Source organism: Tupaia chinensis, unplaced genomic scaffold (assembly GCF_000334495.1).
Source record: "Tupaia chinensis unplaced genomic scaffold, TupChi_1.0 Scaffold144426_1, whole genome shotgun sequence".
Taxonomy (NCBI): domain Eukaryota; kingdom Metazoa; phylum Chordata; class Mammalia; order Scandentia; family Tupaiidae; genus Tupaia; species Tupaia belangeri.
Genome location: NW_006204286.1, coordinates 2,632,386 through 2,653,021, shown reverse-complemented (window position 1 = coordinate 2,653,021; position 20,636 = coordinate 2,632,386). Strand labels below are relative to the sequence as shown.

The window sequence follows — 20,636 nt, the reverse complement described above, 5'->3', positions numbered from 1 at the left end:
AAAAAAAAAAAAACAGACATGAAAACCAATGAAATAGAGTAGAGACCCCAGAAATAAACCCTCAAATATACAGACAACTGATCTTTGACAAAGGGTACCAGTCAATCCTGTGGTAAAAGGAAAACCTCTATAGCAAATGGTGCTGGAAAAATTGGGTATCCACTGGCAGAAAGATGAATATAAACCGCTATCTGTCACCATTAAAAAAATCAATTCAAAAATGGATCAAATATCTAAACATAAGGCCACAAACTATAAACTACTGGTGGAAAACATTGGGAAAATTTAGGGAGGCATTGGGGTAGGCGAAGACTTCTTAAGCAAGACCGTCAAAGCACTGGCAATAATCCCCAAAATAGACAGATGGAATTACATCAGATTAAGAACTTTCTGCACAGAAAAGGACACCATAACTAGTGTGAATTGATGACCCTTGGAATAGGAGAGAATGTTTGTTAACTATGCCTCAGATAAGGGGCTGATAACCAGAATACACAGGGAATGCAAGCACCTTACCCCAAAGAAAATGATTATCCCCATTAAAACGTGGGAAAATGAGCTGAATAAACAACTCTCTAAGGAAGACATATGAACAGACAAAAAGCATATGAAAAAATGCTCAACATCCTTCATCATAAGGGAGATGCAGATCAAAATCACAATAAGTATCACCTAACCCCAGTCAGAACAGCAAAGATTAAAATATTTTAAAAAATGATAATGCTGGAGGGGATATGGTGAAAGGGGAACTCTCCTACATTGTCAGTGTGAATGTAACTTGGTCCAGCCACTATGGAGAACAATATGGAGGTTCCTCAAAAACCTTCAAATAGAACTGCCATATGATCCAGCAATTCCACTCCTGGGTATCTACCCAAAGGACAGGAGAATGTTCAGTCGGAAAAACACTTGCACATCTATATTTATTGTGGCATTATTCACAATTGCTAAGACATGGAACCAACCCAAATGTCCATAAACAGATGAATGGATTAAAAAAGTGTGGCACATATAACAAAAACAAGGTGCTGGCATTTGATAGAAAGTGGATGAACGTGGAAGATCTATTATTGAGTGAAGCAAGTCAGGCTATGGAACAGACACTGTATGTCTCCACCTAACATATCCCAACTGTCTATACTCCACGGTAGAGATTGAAAGACTGGAGAACACGAAAGTATTAAAAATTATTACAGACACTGGAGTCAAAGCGGAAGGAGAGTGGGAGAGGGGAAAAGTGCAGGAAGGGAAATTTGAGAAAATATGGAGAAGTAAGAAATTAGTGTTACATAGGTATGGTGTGTTGCCTGTTGGTGATGACAGGAATAGTAGTATCAACTCGTCTGCTATGTGGCATATATCATGTTGGGTAAAATCTCTTTACAAACTAAATGATGTATAATTACTGAGTATATAAAATAAATAATACTAATAAAAATATTTTAAAAAATAAAATAAAATAATAGCAATAATAAAATTTTAAAAAGAATGAGTAAATAAGATAGCAAAGCATAAAGTTGTTTACAAATCTAATAAATTGAATAAGCTTGAATTTAATAGAGTATACTCTGATGTCACAGTGCATGGTGCAGTCAAAATTATTAATAAGCCATTTTGTGTATTCAGAACTTTAATGTTCAGTATTATATACTAATTGTTTTGCATTCATCAGAACAGATAAGGAGCACCTTAAAAATACCAGAGATACAAATAGTGTCATCACTAAAAGTACTTAGTGGTCCGTTAGTTTACAAGTGTTTCTTAGCTACAATTTCAAAATTAAACAATTGTCATTCATAAAAAAAGAGCAATTCTGTTTCTATTTATTTATTGATCATAAATTAATATTTGTTCATATACATGAAAAGTAAAAAAAAAAAATAGATGTTTTACAAACACTTGTAAATTTTTAAAAGATATGATGAACAAGTAATTTAAGAATGACTTAGGGCCAGCCATGCATCGCAGCAAATTAAGCTCGATGCATGTGGAGCCACGGTGGACCACGGTTCATATCCCAGCCCTGGTGACTTGAAAACACATGGGGCACATGTACATGCACACCAAATACTTACAGAAGGAAAAATGGAGGAAAAAAATTGGGGGGGGTACTTTCTTTCTCTTTCTCTCTGGTGAGTACATGTTACCTCAGGTGAAAAAAAAAAAGTATGACTTAATCATCCACCTATATGGTTGTCCCTAACCTCAGGAGGACTATCACTATATTTAAGTCATCCAAAATGGAAAGACAATGAAACACTACATAATAGTTTTGCACAGTATATCTACCACATTGGTTTTCTGAACACTTTTTTAAATTGACATTGTCACCAAATAATGATTAGAAATCTCTTACATCTGTAAAAATCTATGCTCTGCTTGAATAATGAAAGGAAATTATTTTAGGCAAGAGGAAATATTGATTCTTTGAGATTCTGTGGAAACTAGCAATTTTTATTCATTTATTTTTGTAAGCCACTTTAAATACAAAAGTAAAAATTTGTGATAGCCAGGCCCTTATCAGTGTATAGTAGTCAACTGAAGAGTAAATTATCTAGAAGATAAAAAAGGGGATTTTAAGAGTCTTATGTCAATTCTGACAAGTCAAATTGAAGAACAGAAAATTGCAGGATAACTTTAAAAGTTATTGCTGAGTCTTATATTAATATATTTATAAATAACTTTATATTGGTGAAGGAAGAATAAGAGAATAGAATCTAAATTGTTGTTTTGTTTGTTAGTTTGTTTGTTTTATTTGGTGAGTTTTATTTTTGCTATAGGGTGCGTGCGCTCACCAGACAGACAGAGAGAGACAGAGAGACAGAAAGTGAGAAATCACCCCCCAGGGGAGATGGCCACACTGTAATCCCTTCTCCTCCATTCTCCTCTTGGGATCTTGGGTACGCATGCACACGTGCCCGGCATGAGTTTTAAGCCACCAGGTCCGGGACACGAACCGTGGTCGACTACGTGGGAGTCCAGCGACATAGCCATTACGCTAACTGCTCATCCCCTCAAATCTAAATTGTTTTAAAGTGAGTGTTGGTTAGTTTTCAGAGAACTAGTCAGTAGTATTTGAATTATTTCCTTATTTACTGAACATAGTTGCAAAAAGGATCTATTTACAAAAAATAACAGCGTAAATAACTCTTTCAGTTCTCGGTTATCCATACCACTAATGAACAGAAGCCAAAAAGAGCAGATGAATACCCAGCCTACTTGCTTTGCTCTTGAACTCTTGAGAATACAGAGAAGCCCCCAAATGGTGACAGATAATTTACAGAGGGTAATATCTACTCCCCCATTGCTGAATATCTTAACTATTTTCTGAAAGTGGTGAAATAAATAAGACACAGGGCCAGCCAATGATGTGATGGCTAAGGGGGCTGGATCCCACATGGCTGACTGCAATTTGAGTCCCAGACCAGCAGCCTGAAAAACACGCCAAGCACATGTACATGCCCAGAATCCTGAGAGAAGAATGGAGGACAAAGATTTCAATGTGGCCATCCCCCCTGAGGGGTTATTTTTCTCTGTGTCTCTCTCTCCCTCTCTCTCTCTCTGTCTCTGTTCAGCAAGTGCACATGCCCTATAGCAAATTTTTTAAAAAAGATTTTAACTTTTAATTACTTCTATGATAGTAAGATTTGGGAAATGTTCTAATTTATATATTTGATATGGAATTCATCTAATGTAAAATGGTACAGTTGTTTTAAGTATTAGTTTCCCAGAAATTCTGTGAACAGACCTACCTGAGTAATTTTCTAACTTCAGCCATCGTGATGACTGAACAGTAATAAGTTTTAGGCTTCACTTTCCATGTCTCTATAATTCTTCAAAAGTTTTATTTAGGGCCAGATAGTGGTATGGTTTTTGGAGGCAGCTGGATCCTACATGGCCTACTGTGTGGTTCTCATCCCAGACCTGGCAGCTTGAGAAATGCACCAGGCACGTATGCACGCGTGCCGAAAATACTGACAGGATAATTGGGGGGAAGGGATTGTGGTGTAGCCGTCTCTCTAGGTGGGGAGAGGTGACCTATGCTTTCTCAGCCTCCTTCACCCCCGACTCTGTCTCCAGTGAAACACACGGCCTATAGCAAAAATTGGGAAAAAATGTAAAAAATAAAAAAAAACCCACAAATATATAAAAGTCCTATTTAAATCTAAAATGTTAAGATAACTGTAAATATGCAATTATCATGGGTACTATTCAGTGAGAATAAAAAGGATAAAAAAATCTGAGTAAAATTTTTCTTTATCTTCAGATAGGCACTAACTGTAGAAAATATTACAACATATGTACTTGTTCTGATAATCTGCAGTAAGTTCAAGTGTATCTACAATACTTGATACAGAAATAAAACCCATCTTGTTCAGTTGGAAGATGAATGCTAATTGCTATCCAACTTCCTTCACTGTTACTAAGATCAGCCAAGTGCTTTTGAACAGTGATTATTTAACATAATTCAGTCTCAAAATCAGATTCAAATTTGTTGAGAAAGGCTTACTTCTTCATCTCATTTTCTAGCTTGCTTTAAAAATGGCAGTAAATCATTTCTTCGTTTTATTTTTTTCTAGTTTATGGTTGCACTTTTAATGTGCTAGTTCATACAGAAAGCAACATAAACCTAGGTAAGCGAGCAACAACTGTGAAGTAACAACAAAAGTTAAGAGAAAGTAAGAAAAGAGCAGCCACTTAATTAATGAGAACTGGTTGGGAAAAGCTGGTCTGTGGGCAATGTGCCAGAATATAATCAGTATTTTCTATAAATTTCTGTGGATATATTATTATATTAGGAGTCATTGTCCAGTCTTCAAAATTGCTCACCTGCGAGTTGAGAGCAGCCTTAGTGAAGGTAGAATGTCACTGGTTATTTTGTTTCTGAGTTTGGAAAATGAAAACTAAATAAAAATTTTCCATGTACTTAGAATTTGTTTCTATTCTTGGATTAACCTCTCTCTGTTTGTCAACCCTCTTGAGTCATTAACACTATTTCCATCTCAATTATCCTGATGAGCCTCCCTACTGAACATTGGAGGACCTAAACCAAGCTATTGCTTTGTAATTTGCTCTGAAAGCTTTTATTGAGGATGGGCTTGTATTTTTCCATTCCAATCTGATAATAAGCTCCTTAAGGATAGGCTCTGTATTTTTTTTCCTTCACTATCCTTTCACATAACCTAAGAATGTCCATTACACATGGGAGGAATGCAAGGCTAAATTAATGCTATTGACATTTTTTAAAAGCTTTAGACTGGTCAACATTTGAGAACTTGTCAATGTAAACTGCAGACCGAATCCTTAGTATTTATTGGGTTGTTGGAAAAGTCATGATGTGTTTTTCTATGCAAAAATGAGTCATGACTTTTCCAACAATCCAATCTTTTGTGTTTACCTTTACCAATACATCCAGTGTTAGGATCCTATAGGAATCCTGCTAACCAGGCTTTCAGGAGTTGACCAGGTGTTTATTGTGCTTTGGCTTTTGTTGGTTGGTTGTTTTATTTTTAAAGTTCAGTTCTCAAATCATTATCACCTAAGAAGTTTGTTAAAAATTCAGATTCCAGGCCAGAGGTGGTGTGGAAGTTAAGACACTGGATCCCATATGGCCAACTATGCTATTCAAGTCCTGGGCCCAGTGGGTTGAAGAATGTGCCCGGTGCATGTGCATGCATGAGTGCCCAGACTATGAAGAGGAGAATGGAGAATGGATTGCAGCATGGCCATCTCCCTTTGGGGAATAATTTTTCTTTCTCTTTCTCTCTTTGTCTCTAGTAAATATATGCATCTTATAACAATAATTTTTTTCTTTTTAATTTCAGAGTTGGGTCAGCAGGTGATATGGTAGTTAAGGTGCTAGACTTCCACATGGTCAACCATGGTTTGAGTCCAGGACCCAGGAGCTTGAAACTCATGTGGAGTACATGTGCATGTACTGCCAAAATCCCAAGAGAACAATGAAGGAGAAGGGATTGTGGTGTGGCCATCCGTCCTAGGAGGGGGTGATTTCTCACTTTTTCTATGTCTATCTCTGTCTGTCTGCCTCTCTCTCTCCAGCAAGTGCACACACCCTACAGAAAAAAGAAAGAAAGAAAGAAAGAAAGAAAGAAAGAAAGAAAGAAAGAAAGAAAGAAAGAAAGAAAGACCTCAGATTCCTTTGACACACCTAAAACCAAAAAAATAAGTTTATGGTGATAGTTACTGAGTACATTTTTTTATAAGCTAAAAAATGCATGGGGAGGAGGAGAGAAGAGAGAGAGAGAAGAAAAGATGGGTATTTCTGACAGAGATTCACCATGTTGAAACCTTCCTGCCCCTGCCACCCAGTTAGCTAGACCACAAGTATACACCATGTTTTCCAGCCTTTCAATTGGACCAGGAACCAAACAGGCCTCTTATGTGGCTTCAGCCACCACACAGTGGTGCCCTCCCACCTGTGTCATCAGCTCCACTGATGATTCTGTTATAAGTAGAGATTATGAGCACAGAGTCTCAATATGTCAACAAAGGGGACATTTGCTATATCAATCACTATTACCAGGGATCCCAGCTAGACCTCCTGGCACCAAGACAAGAGAGGCTATATACTTTTATTCGTCCCTCCTGCCTGTCTACCTATATACCCAGGGATTCACTGAGATACTTGGTCATCATCTTACTTCCCACTTGCAGCAATAAACTGATATGAGCAGAATCGTCCCTACGTGGTGCTCATACCTCCAATGTCCATATTGGGTATGTGTAATTTGGTGATCAGATTCTTTACCTGAGGAAAAGTACACAACACAGTTAAACGTCTGCGAACTCAAGCAAAGGAACCAGCTATAGTGACAGACTTCCCCTCCTAAATAGTCATGACAACATATCAAAATAAAAGTCACACTTAACCCCATTCTCAGCACAACTATCCTACTCAGAGAGCTGCCCATTCACATACCTTTCTGGCACAGAGCATATTCTTTTTCTGTTAAAAATCATTCACTTTCCTATTAAAAACTTATCTTTTCCTTCTTTATTTGTGTTTGAGGCTTCATTCTGCATATCAGGATGGGTCTCCAAGTATTTCACTCAATGCAGCTCAGCTCCCTCACTCATTAACAATGCTTGGACACAGCAAAGTCCAGGATCTTATTTGGTACTTATAGAAAGATAATTGTCCCAAGAGTAGCTTTGTTTTACTAGTATCTCTGAAAATGATCTTCTTCCCTCCCTCTACTCTGTTCCAACAGTTATAACCTTAGAGATTTTACAGGGATTCTTTCTTCTTACATTTCTGTTGAGTGTCTAACCCTGGCTTTCCAGTCTTGTTTTTTGTTTGACATTTATCCCAGATTTAGACCTTCAGTTTTGTGGCCTTAAACAGATAAACTGACTGTAACTCTAAACTGAAGCTCCTTTACTTAATGACTCGATTTTCATGTTCTTAACCACCCTTGCACTATCCCTCGATTTGGGCTAATTCATTCCTTGTGGCTTAGCAAGAATCTCTTGAGTGTCTCACCCTCATAGAAAGATTTTAGTAATACATTTTGGAGGTGAAAATAAAAAAGGTTTATTACTAACAATAGGAAAATGGAATGGGTTTCAAGATTTAAGTTATTGATACATCTTTGTATTACAGAGATAGATTTTTATCACACTGGACTGGTTATTATGATAATTCTTTACTCATATATGCCAAAATTTTTAATGTAGTATCTTAGCTGCCTGTTTACCTTAGAATACAAATTACTTTAGTATTAAGGCATTTAAATTGTACTGACCTGGACATTTAAGTTGAGCATTACTTCCCTAGAGGGAATGAGTCCCTTTATTGTTTTACTAAAGTATACTTGATACAATATTGAAGTGTACTTCATATTCTTTGTCTTCAGTCAAAGAAAGATTAAGAAGGTATGGTCATGTCTGTATTTTTTAGATTATCTGCCACATCTGGCCCTTTTTACTTATATGTATAATAAACACTACAATATCATGACTCTTCTGTAAACAAACAATTTCTTTTTCAAGAGTATGTAGCCCATATTGTACTGTTCACATATATAGAATTTAGTAATAAAAGCTCAGCATTAATGGCACCATCTTAGGAATTACAGCAAAGTTCTCCTGGTCTGATGATTAATTTTTCAATTGAAGAAATATTTCTCTCTTCTACTTGAGGTACAATGAAATTCTACTCAATGTGAGTATAGTATTTGGTCTGTCGTTAATGTGATACCATTTGGTAGAATGTCAATACAGGCAAATGGTTTGCTAATGGATATTGTAACTGAACAGGGCAGGGAGCCCCTTAAAAAGGCTGGATACTTAGTTTCCCCTTCTGTGGCTTCAAAAATTGAAATCTTTTTTGGTGGATTAGGTAACATGAGTCAAGATGATAATTAGTTTAAAAACACAAAAGTGAGAGGTTTCCAACTGCCTAGGAAACCCTGTTTGCAAAAAATCTCATCAATTAAAAGTTACAGATTATTTTCTTCTATTCCTCAGGAAGTACAGTGAAAAATTTTGCATTGTTTTAATTTCATTTTGTACTTTGACAGCGTTCACTGATTCTTCACTGTCTAATAATACCAACAAAACTTACATCTTCTTGAGAAATTGAAATGTTAAGAATCTGACTGAAATCTCTCCCTGAAACTATTCACAAACACAAACTATTTCAGAGCTTTCTTGGGGACAAACAAACTGTGACTTTTAAGATAAAGTCCAGACAACATCCCTATTCTGTCTTTTAAGACCCTCTGTAATCTAACCCTGACCTATCTTTCCAGCCTAGTTTTGTACTATTTTCCAATATGTGTCATTTACTTCTACTAATCTGTAGTCTGCCATTTAAGTACACATTAAATGCCCCTGCTTCATTGTCTTTGCATAGAAAAGCACTCTGTGTTTTTCCTTCTGCTTACAATTTATTCTTTCCATATCTGTGTTAAAATGGTATCTATTCCTCAAGATTCGTCTTGAATAATTTCTCCTACTTATGTAACAACATTCCCAGGTTGCTCTGATCAGAAGGACTTTCTTGCCTTTGAATGCCTGTAAGTCTCAATGACTAAGCAACTTAGATTACTTAGAATATTCTTCTTTTTTATTGTCACAAAACCTTGCAAATAAATACACTTTATCTGTCCAAACATACTGGAAGACCTTAGTGGTAAAGGCATGCATTATTTTTCTTAATATTCTCTAGAGCTCCTAGAAAAGCATAATGAATATAAATAAGGGTTCAATGATTACTTCTTGAATGGAGGGAAAAAACAAAACAAAACAAAGAATTCTACCCTTACTTAAGTCATTGGCTTATTGAATATGGCAACAGACTATGTTGGCCTTAGGAGGCCTCCATACTCACCTACTTGAATTTTTGTAAACAAACCGCAATGCCACTTGGGAATCTGCTTCCTTAACAAATGAGTGAGTCATAGCCAGTCACAATAGCCATGCTTCAGTCAATTGCAAACAGGGCACCCTTTAAACTGTGTTCACACAAACACCAAACTGTAACTAAACCAGCTGCTTTAGTACCTTATTTCCCTCACTTCTGTTTTCTTACATCACTTCCTTTTTCCTGGCCATAAAAGTTACTGGGCCATGCAGCCCTTCAGAGTTCCTCACAAATCATTACAGGGGCTGCCTGATATGTGAATAATTTTGTGCTCAATTAAAGTCTGCTAAATCAGATTTGTCTAATTTTTTTTCTTTTAACAAAACTTTGACCTGTATTAAACAGTTGTGTTGCTTAAAATTTTATGTGACAACTTATGTAGTTGTTTATTAGTATTGTTACAGTTTTTATAATCAATATTAATCAGAAAAGGACATCTTCATATTATGCTAACAACAGTCAAGTTGTACAGGACAGGGAAAAGGAAATCAGAAGAGTTAAGAGATAGCTTCCATTTAGTAAGCTAGTAGAAGCATGACTAAGAATGAATCACTTACATTAAAGATTTGCTGAAAAGGTTTTCAAGGTACTTAGTATGGCTACCAAGGAAGCCATAGTAACAGACAGAGAGAAAGGGAAAGGAAGAGGTTCATTCTTACACCATTACATTTGTAAGCATGCAAAGCATAAGTTGCTATGACCAATAACAAGACACTTAAAAAGTCAACCAGGAGTTATAAAAACTATGAGTCCACTTCTCATAAATAAATATATAAATAATAAAAGTTACTTTTAAATGTATTCCTCCCTTTCTGTGTAAATGATAATTATATATATGAAATATATTTTTTACTGTGTTTCTAGAGTAAACCCTTATGCAATGTTTTTTGTTTAAAATTTCAGTAATGCCTATTCATCACAGACCATTGGATAAATGAAAACTCTTTGATTTAGTTTTTCTCACTCCTAGTCGCCTTTTATTAGGTATCTTTTTAAAAGTTTATTTATTTATTTATTTCATCAGACAAAGGGGGCACCAACAACATGGTCTTCATACTACAATCACCCTCCCGTCTCAGGTGGTCTGGACCATGGGCACAAATGTGCCCAGGATGCAAACCCAGGAATTTTCCCATATTGATCCAGTTGCTTTACCATTTTGCCCCCACCTCATCCTTTAAGTAGTTCTTTTTATGTGTACTAATAAAATCTTATTTTCAATCATTAGGGATGCATATTTCCGATTCTCTTTATTTAATCATTATCTGAATGTAATAGAATCACAATAAATGAAATATACTTAATGACAATATTTTTCATTTGACATGGGATGATGATTTTTATTCAAGAAAGCTTGTCTTAAACATACCACTATTTATTTTCCTATAGAAAGATAAACAATAATGTAAGGAAACTGAAAAAAAAAGTGGGGGTGGGCAGGCCATGATTTGATATGAAAGTACCAGTAAATACAGGTCACTTCATTGGTATCCATGGTACCCTAAGTGATATTTTTTTTAAAAAATTATTTCCTGTTATAATCAACTGTGACCTTATTACTTGCTATATCTTTAAAATTGGCGCACTGAATTATAGCCACAATTAGTACAATCTAGATAGGACTTGACATGTATTTACTAGGTGTTTTCAGAACTTTAGCTAAGTATCATCTTAAGATTGCCTTTAGGACAGGGATTCCCAGCTGGTCCATGGCCTATCAGGAATGGGATCACATAGCAAGAGATGAGCAGTATGCAAGTGAGCAAAGTTTCATTTGTATTTACAGGCACTCCCCATCACTAGCATTACTTCCTGAGCTCTGCCTTCTGTTAGATCAGCATTAGATTCTCAGAGGAGCATGAACCCTATTGTGAAGTGCGCATATGAGGGATCTAGGTTGCATGCTCCTTATAAAAATCTAAAGCCTGATAATTTGACGTGGAGCTGATGTGACAATGCTAGCACTGGAGAGTGGCTGCAAATACTGTATTATGGTGAGTTGTACAATTATTTCATTATGTATTACTATGTAATGATAATAGAACTAAAGTGTACAATAAATGTAATGTGCTTGAATTATCCTAAAACCACCCCCCCCCCAAAACCATGAAAACAATGTGCTTGAATTATCCTAAAACCCCCCCCCCCCCAAAACCATGAAAACAATTGTCTTCTAGGAAACCAGTCCCTGGTGCCAAAATGTTTGGAAGATCCTTGCTTTAGGATATTATCTTGCTGCCACTGTATAGGATTTACGTATTAGAGGCAATAATGGCCAAGTGATTTTGACCTGGTATCCTTTTAACTAGTTACCAGACACAATTGGTCAAACAGACAGCAGTAAATATTGTTTTCACAATGGTATTCTAGTATTTTTTTAAGAAAATCTATTTACTAAGACAGCCCTTGCTAGGTATCATGGCTTTTTCCCTTTTTTTCATTTTTTGTTGAACAGAAAATCTATAATTTTTCGTGATAGTGGAGTCCACAAATACCTCACACACAATTTCCCCTATCATTAGCAACTTATATTAGAATAGTAAATATGTTATAACTAAGTAACCAATATTTATAAACTAATAATAACTAAAGTTCACATTTATTCAGATTTGCTCAGTGTTTTTTATTTTTATTATTATTATTATTATTTACCAAAATTCCCTTTTAGGTTCCATATTACATTTATTTGTCATACCTCCTTAGGCCTCTCTTGGTTATAACAAATTCTTAGAATTTCTTTGCTTTTGATGATATTGACAGTTTCAGAACTACTCACTGGAAGGAACCAGCAGTTAGCGTAATGGCTATGTTGCTGGACTCCCATGTAGTCGACTGCAGTTCACATCCCGGACCCGGTGGCTTAAAACTCACGCCAGGCGCGTGTGTGTGTGTGCCCAAGATCCCAAGAGGAGAATGGAGAAGGGATTGCGGCATGGCCATCCCCCCTGGGGGGTGATTTCTTGCTTTCTGTCTCTATGTCTCTCTCTGTCTGTCTGGCGAGCGCACATGCCCTATAGCAAAAAAAACCTCTCCAAAAAAAAAGAACTACTAACTAGATTTTTTTTTTTTTGAGTGGTTTTTGCTATAGGGCACGTGCGCTCACCAGACAGACAGAGAGAGACAGAGAGACAGAAAGTGAGAAATCACCCCCTGGGGGGATGGTCACGCCGCAATCCCTTCTCCTCCATTCTCCTCTCGGGATCTTGGGCACACACGCACACGCGCCTGGCGTGAGGTTTAAGCCACCGGGTCCGGGACTCGAACCATGGTCAACTACGTGGGAGTCCAGCGACATAGCCATTACACTAACTGCTGGTTCCCTAACTGGATATTTTGTAGAATGTTTCCCTGTTACAATTTGACTCTTTTTTATGATTAAATTGGGGTGATGGGTTTTGAGGAGGAAGAGGACAGAGGTAGAGGGCATATGTCATTCTCATCACATCATATCAAGTGTACGTACTGTTGACGTGACTGAATACCTTTGATTTTAATCTTCTTTACCTGGATAAGGTAATGTTTGTCAGGTTTCTCCACTTAGAATGGAAATATGCACATCCTTGCCCACCTTCTGCACTATACTCACTCATTGAAAAGAAGTCACTGTGTGTAGCCTACATTAAAGGCCTGGTATTCTGTACTACCTCCTTGAGTGCAGAGTACACACATAATATGATTTAGAATTCTACATGAGAGATTTGTCATTTCTTTCTCAACTATTTATTCAATCATTTATTTATATCAATATGGACTCATGGGTGCTTATTTTATGCTTTGGTCTAATCCAACACTACTTTATTTTGTTGTTCAAATTGTTCCAGTTTGCACCACTGGGAATACTTTCAGTTGGCTTCTGCATCCCTTTTACACACCACCACTAATATTATTATTTCAGCACTTATTTTCTGCCATTACAAGATGTTCCAGATTCACCTTGAAGAATATTATATTTTGGGAACCAGCAGTTAGCGTAATGGCTATGTCGCTGGACTCCCACGTAGTCGACCGTGGTTTGCATCCCGGACCCGGTGGCTTAAAACTCACGCCGGGCACGTGTGCGTGCGTGCCCAAGATCCTGAGAGGAGAATGGAGGAGAAAGGATTGTGGCGTGGCCATCCTCCCCAAGGGATGATTTCTCACTTTCTGTCTCTCTGTCTCTCTCTGTCTTTCTGGTGAGCGCACGCGCCCTATAGCTAAAACCTCTCCAAAAAAAAAAAAAAGACTTGAGTTTCTATATTGTGAGCCTAGTGCTCTCCAGTCCTACTCTTTGATTTCAGTTTTCCTTCTCCTTGAAATACAAGAATGCCATGCTGATGTGTATATATATGCACACACACAAACACATATATAAAACATTGCAACCTCATTTAGACTGATGAAGTCATTGAAAAAAGATTTTAAAAGATTACCATTAAGACAAAGATGCCTTACAAGAGACAGAAGGAGGACATGCAAGTTTAAGAAATAACCTTCAGGGTCAGCAGGTGGCATGGAGGGTAAGGTGCTGGATCCCACATAGCCAGCTGGGCAGTTAAAGTCCCAGACCCAGTAACTTGAAGTCACACTGGGTACATGTACATGCATGCCCCAAATCTCCAGAGGAGATGGGAAGAGAAGGGAATGCAGCATGGCCATCTCTCCATCTAGGGGGTGATTCCTCATCACCCCCACCCCGTCTCTCTCTGGGGAGCACATGTGCTTTACAGAGAAAACTAAAATAAATAAATAAATAAACAAATAAACTTCAAATTAGAGTAGTAAGTGACTGAGTTGGGCAATTTGTACCAGGTCAATGTAACTGATATGTTCTTTCAAAGATACATACTAAATATTAAAATATATTTGATTTCTTATTTTTATTTCCAAATGCAGATATGAAGCTCTAATCACCTTATGAATATCAGAATAATTATAGGTGTTCAATCATAATATTAAAGGAACATGGCCCTAAAGTATCTCCAGATTCCTAGATTAGAGTTGATGTAGATATCTTCAAATATTATATATATATTAATGAATGTTAAGTTTTATATATATATATATATATATATACACACACACATATTTCTAATATATATAATACCATATATTTATACACACACACACACACACACACACACACACACACAGAGGAATGAAACATGAGGACCATGGCACTGCATTCTGAGGAGTGAGGATGTGACAAGTAAGGATTTGAAATCAACCAACAGAGGTTCCATTTCTATGAGTTAGGAATTATTTTATTACATTTAAATTATTTGTTGAAATTTTCTAAATTTAGTAAAGCAACTGAGTAGCTTATGTAATTTTTTATGGCATATTTTAAGCCATATGCAAACAGACTTATTGTTAGATTTCCTATAAACAATGACACTACTTTAGTTTGTTCTTTATTCTTTCCTTTGAGATAGTATTCTCTACTGAATTACACAGCATAAAGTTCAGTAAATCAGACCTAGCTCTGCACTTCAGAAAAGACAGACAGAAAGCGAGAAATCACCCCCCAGTGGGGATGGCCACGCAACAATTCCTTTTCCTCCATTCTTCTCTCAGGATCGTGGGTGCACACACACACATGCGCTTGGCATGAGTTTAAGCCACTGGGCCCTGGCCTCAAGCCACGGTCGACTACATGGGAGTCCAGCGACATAGCCATTATGCCAACTGCTGGTCTCACTTCTTATTTTTAATGTTGTATTACTATTGTTTTATTATTGTTACCTTTCCAAAGTTATCCACTCTCTTTGATAAGCACTGTATGATGGATACGCTGGCCTCCTTGTGTTTGAACATACTAAGCACACTCCTACCTCAGGGCCCTTGAAACTACTTTCTTCCTAGAAAGCTCACCCCTGAAAATATCTATACAGCTTGTCCTCTATTTTATGAGAAAGAATCTTACAATAAGTTGCATTGTATTAGATTCAGGATTTCCCTTATGCATGAATATTTCCTAAGCAGTTTCCATATCACAGATGGGATGAAGACCCACAATACTTTTGGCCCTAACTGAATAGTTCTGTTAAGAAAGCAAATACACTATCATGTGTCTGTTTACCACAAAGGGCATAGGCCTCTGTACATGAGGCATATGGACTGAATAGCCAGATCCACAGAGGACAAAATGGAATCATGGTTACAGGATGACTGGAAAGTCACCTCTGTGTCCATGGGCAATACACGTGACTTTTTGTTTGTTTGTTTGTTTGTTTTTGTTTTTGCCATGGGTGTGTGGGCTCAACAGGAAGAGAGATAGAGAGAGAGACAGTGAGAGGAAAAGTAAGAAATCACCCTCCAGGGGGATGGCCACGCTGCAATCCCTTCTCCATTTTCAGCCTGGGATCTTGAGCATGCACATACACATACCTGATGTGATTTTCAAGTGACCACGTTTGGAACTCAAACCACAGTTAGCCATGTGGGAGTCCAGCAATGTAACCATTATGTCATCTATTGACCCCAAGTTTTTTTTTTATAAGGTTTTTGCCATATGGCGCATGCATTGGCCAGTGAGAGACAGTGAGAAGGAAAGTGAGAAATTGCTCCCTAGGGGGGATGGCCATGCTGCAATCTATTCTCCTCCATTCTCCCCCAGGGATTTTGGGTATGCACAGATGTGCACCCAGCATGATTTATAGGACAGCAGGTCCAGAACTTGAATCGTGGTCAGCCATGTGGGAGTCCAGTTCCTTAACCATCATGGCACCTACTGGCTCCTGCATTTGATCTTAAAAATCAATATAATGAACAAGAGGGTAGGGTATAGTTTTTGGTTCACCAATAAGTTAAGAGATGTTTTGGACATTAATCAATGATCTGTGTGGGAACATGTGGCATTGATTTGTATAGAAAAAAATGTATGGTAGTTGAGGACACCCCTGTGGCACAGTAACATTTCACTTCTTCAAATTCTTAAGCCAGACATCCTTTCTCTTCCTTTACTTTTGTTAAATCTCTGCTTAAATGTTACCTTATCGGAATGAGATCTCTCCATCTGAAAGAGTACCCCCTCCTTCACTCTAGTCCATCTAATTAATTATAAGCATTTAAATAATATATGTTGGGACCAGTAGTTAGCGCAATGGCTATGTTGCTGAACTCCCATGTAGTCGACCGCAGTTCGAGTCCTGGACCCAGTGGCTTAAAACTCACGCTGGGCACATGTGTGTGTGTGCCCAAGATCCCGAGAAGAGAATGGAGGAGAAGGGATTGCAGCGTGGCCATCCCCCCGGGGGTTGATTTCTCACTTTCTATCTCTCTGTCTCTCTCTCTTTCTGGCAAGCACACACACCCTATAGCAAAAACCTCTCCAATAAATAAATAAATAAATAATTTATGTTTAGCTTATTTTTTTATTACCTCTATGTCTGCATTAGAACATATATTCCATGAAAGTAGTTTTCTATTTTGATCCTATTTTATGCCTAACACCTAGAATAGTGCCTGGCACTACGGAAAACTGGTATTCAATATCTGTGGAATAAGGGGCCAGCAGATGGCATATTGTTGGATTCCCACATAGTCAATCACAGTTTGAGTCCTGGACATGGTTAAAACCCACACTGGGCAAGTATGTGTACATGCCCAAAATCTTAAGAGGAGAATGAAGGAGAAGGGATTGTGGCATGACCATCACTAAAGGATGCTTTCTGTATCTCTGTCTCTCTCTGTCTCTCTGGCAAGTACACACATCCTATAGCAAAAACCTCTCTCAAAAAATAGTTATGGAATAAATAGCTGAATTCTAAGTTTTATTAATCTAGTCCTCCTTTCTTAGGGATATCAATTTATAGAACATGAACAGCTCTTTTTTCTAAGCAAACCTCACTTGAAAATTGGAAAGGGCTCAAGTAGAAAGAGAATTTGGAGTCTCTAACAGTGCAACACTGACAAAAACATACAAAATCACATATCAATATGGTTAATAGATTATGCAGAAACCTAAAACCCTCACAGTTAATGTAACGGCATGATCCCCATGCCCATCAATTCCTTATAGCTAAGCAGCTCTATGAACTTCCAGTTTTGTACTAGGGCAAGTGTAGGGCTGATAAACAAGTCATCTGCATTAGATTCGATGTCTTGAAAGACAATGAGGAGATAACTGCTTTTGTTTATTTTAAATGAAGTTTAGCATAATGTTAATATCATGACACTGGCACTCAACTACGAAATCATCTCTTCATGAGCAACTGCACATACATTCACATACACACACGCATATATGATTCTATAAATATTCTATCATATATGAAGAATGAGCATAATACATTGTTAAAATATTTGACCCAACCACAGAGGCACGCATTGGTAAGATGCTGCTGCTTTGCAGGTTGAGGCCACATAGGAGGCCTCAGTTCAATTTGCAGCCCACTCTAAAAGCCAGATGTGGTGGTCTGTGCCTGTGCTTGAGAGGCTAAGCCAGGAAAATCACAACAGAGGGATTAAAACAAAAAGTTATTTTGATTGGAACACTATGATTGACATGAGGGGAAAAAAGGGACATTTGAGCAAGGCAGTTATGGAGAGGCAAACATGCAGAGTTAATAGATAACTAGGACAAAAAGAAAATGATAATCGAGCCCAAGTCTCTGATGACAGGTATACTGGAATGTGCATAGTCTCAGCATGGGAATACAATACAGGGCTATTCCTAAATGCATTAAATACTTATAATTCAACCGCATAGGAATATATCTGGATTTTTAGTTTTCCAAGCAAAATATTAATATAATTAATATATGAACTTTGTTATCCTTTTTAGGATTAATGATGAATTATTCTGCTATAACGCATGTTTGTAATTTCGTCCATTCTCTGTCCATTCCCCATATTATTAGAAGAAAGTAGGATGTCTTAAAGACTATTGCTTTGCCTCAGGTGTCAGAGCCCATCTTATACAAGTGTGATAATTCTCCAAACTGACTACTGTTTTCTTATTCTGAGCCACAAGAGTTACACCGAGGTGATCGCAAGTTGCTGCCAACTTGTCAGGATAGCTTTCTTCTGCTCCATAACCTTGTTGAAGATGATAGGCATTAGAGAAGCAACACATCAGAAAACTCCTTGTCAGACTCTCCTGGACCAAGATATGGAGATTTAGAATGGGTAATGAGAGGGCAATAAACCATCATATTTCAATTACTAGTGTCCTGAATTTACCCTCTTTCCTTCCACCTATTCCTTGGCACATCATTAAACGTGTTTTCCCATATTTATTTTAAGATACTTCCTGTATTTATTTTATGAAAATATTGACTTTCCACTGAAACTATAGGATTATTAATAAAATATTTGCTTCAAACATGAAAAATATCAGGAATAAAATCAAAAGAGAAATACGTATAATGTGTTATAGAAATTCCCACATTGAAAATCCGTTCATAGATCCTCAAAGAATTTTGTTAGGATGTCACAGTAATAATTTGAGCTTATTTACAACAAAGCTAGATGTATTTATTAGCTTTCAAATTCATCAGGTTTAAAATTTGCTGTTCATGGTGAGGAGTGAGAATTTGAATATCTACTGAAACTATAACTATGGAGTCTACATTACTTTGAAAGTCCTGTTAGTTGTACTAAGTATAATTTGCATTCCCAACAGTTACATAGCATTTCCTTGGGTAATCACAAAATGCATAAAAATATCACACACGCACTTTATTTTTTAAATAATTCTATATCTCAGGCAATCTAATACTATACTGAAAGTAATTTCACAGAGTCTTTTGCATCCTTACACATAAACAAAACTGAATTCAAATAAAGGCGTCATTTTACAGAGTTGACTTGTCTTTTGCCATAATGTTATTATGCTGCTTTTTATTCTAGTACTATGTTTTATAATTTATGGAAGCAAGACACTGTCACACAGATATATTGGGAAAACTTTTATCAAGAAGCAAATTTGCCAGGCTTTCTCTTCTCTACTTATGTAAAGACACAATAGGCCAAATATCCAGATTTCCAATAAATTAGCCTAGTTCCAATGTTCAACTGTTCTATGACTTAGAACACATCAAAAATACTTTTTTGTCAATAGCACTCTGCATTTAATTACATTGCCAAGATCATCAATTGTGTCTAAAACACATCAGGAATATAAAAGCCACAGAGGTAAAAGATTCATTATATTAAGTTATAGTTGGCAACATTATAGGACACGACATAATTTTTTTTCACTCAAATAATGCTGATGGACACAAAAATAAAGATGTTTTTATGAGCTATACCCAAACTACACTACATTATCACCACTTATTCCATTTTATTGCCCTGAAATAGCCGACATGTTCCATTTCCTACTTTAAGATCTCTTTCTTGTAAGCATCATTTTATTCCTTGCTTTATGCAGAATAGATTCATTATTGCAAGCTAGCTATGAAAGTACTCCAACTTGAAATGCATCTCAAATGCCAAAGGGAACTGTTCCATATTCTCCCATAAAGATAGCATAGTTTCAAGAGTCAATATAGCAAGAACATAGTAGGAAACAGATAAGGATGTGCTGAACACCCAGAGCTTTTATTATGCCAAAGTTGGCTTAACTAAGTCAGAGAGTGATTACGTGATTCATGGCACTGGCATAAAGAATCACAACTATCTGAACATCTAACCTAAAGAGGAAATTCACAGAAAATTAGTAATGATAATGAACAGCTCTTAGAACTGAAACAGAATTCTTAATGGAACAGTAATGGAATAGAAGTAAACTCACAGTCCCTAAAAATAAGTTTCCATTAATTAGCAGAACATGCATTATTACTTTTTTTCCTTTATAGACTTAGAGGAGGGAGTTTCTTGCAGACCCTGATTGGCTATAAATTCAGATTATTATATGCAACACTTCCTATTTAAACACTGAGTGAGGTCTTAGAAGATAAGTTAACTGAGGCTACGGCATTCACTTATGCGACCCAAAACTCCTACCTTGCTGTAGACTCTTCTATATTGTCATCGGCCATCATCTCCAAATCTTGTGAGTGTTTCTCACAAGCCTCTTTGAATAAATTCTCCTGTGGAACTGCTTTAGGAATATCTTCATTTGCTTGGAGATGTTCTATCAGGTTTTGTTGGTGCCAATTCTGAAGGGCTCTTTGACGGGCAGGGGCCGGTCCTGGCACTGGCGCCAGTATATTGTGGTGGACAGGACTGTTGCTTTTCTTCAGTCCGTTTCTGTCCCGAGAGTGGTTCTTCAACCTGCCCTGAACCGGGGTCCCTCTATGCTCATATCCTTCCTGCTCAAGGC

At 37.1% G+C, this 20,636-nt stretch overlaps 1 protein-coding gene across 1 annotated transcript in view; it reads right to left on the bottom strand.

The window, feature by feature from the left end:
• Positions 1 to 20,636, bottom strand: part of KLHL4 (kelch like family member 4) — a 108,210-nt gene that overhangs the window by 87,071 nt on the left and 503 nt on the right. Inside the window, exon 2 of the mRNA XM_006167016.3 lies at positions 20,318 to 20,630. Within this exon, the coding sequence (XP_006167078.1) occupies positions 20,318 to 20,630 (313 nt within the window). The remainder of the gene's footprint in view (positions 1 to 20,317; positions 20,631 to 20,636) is intronic.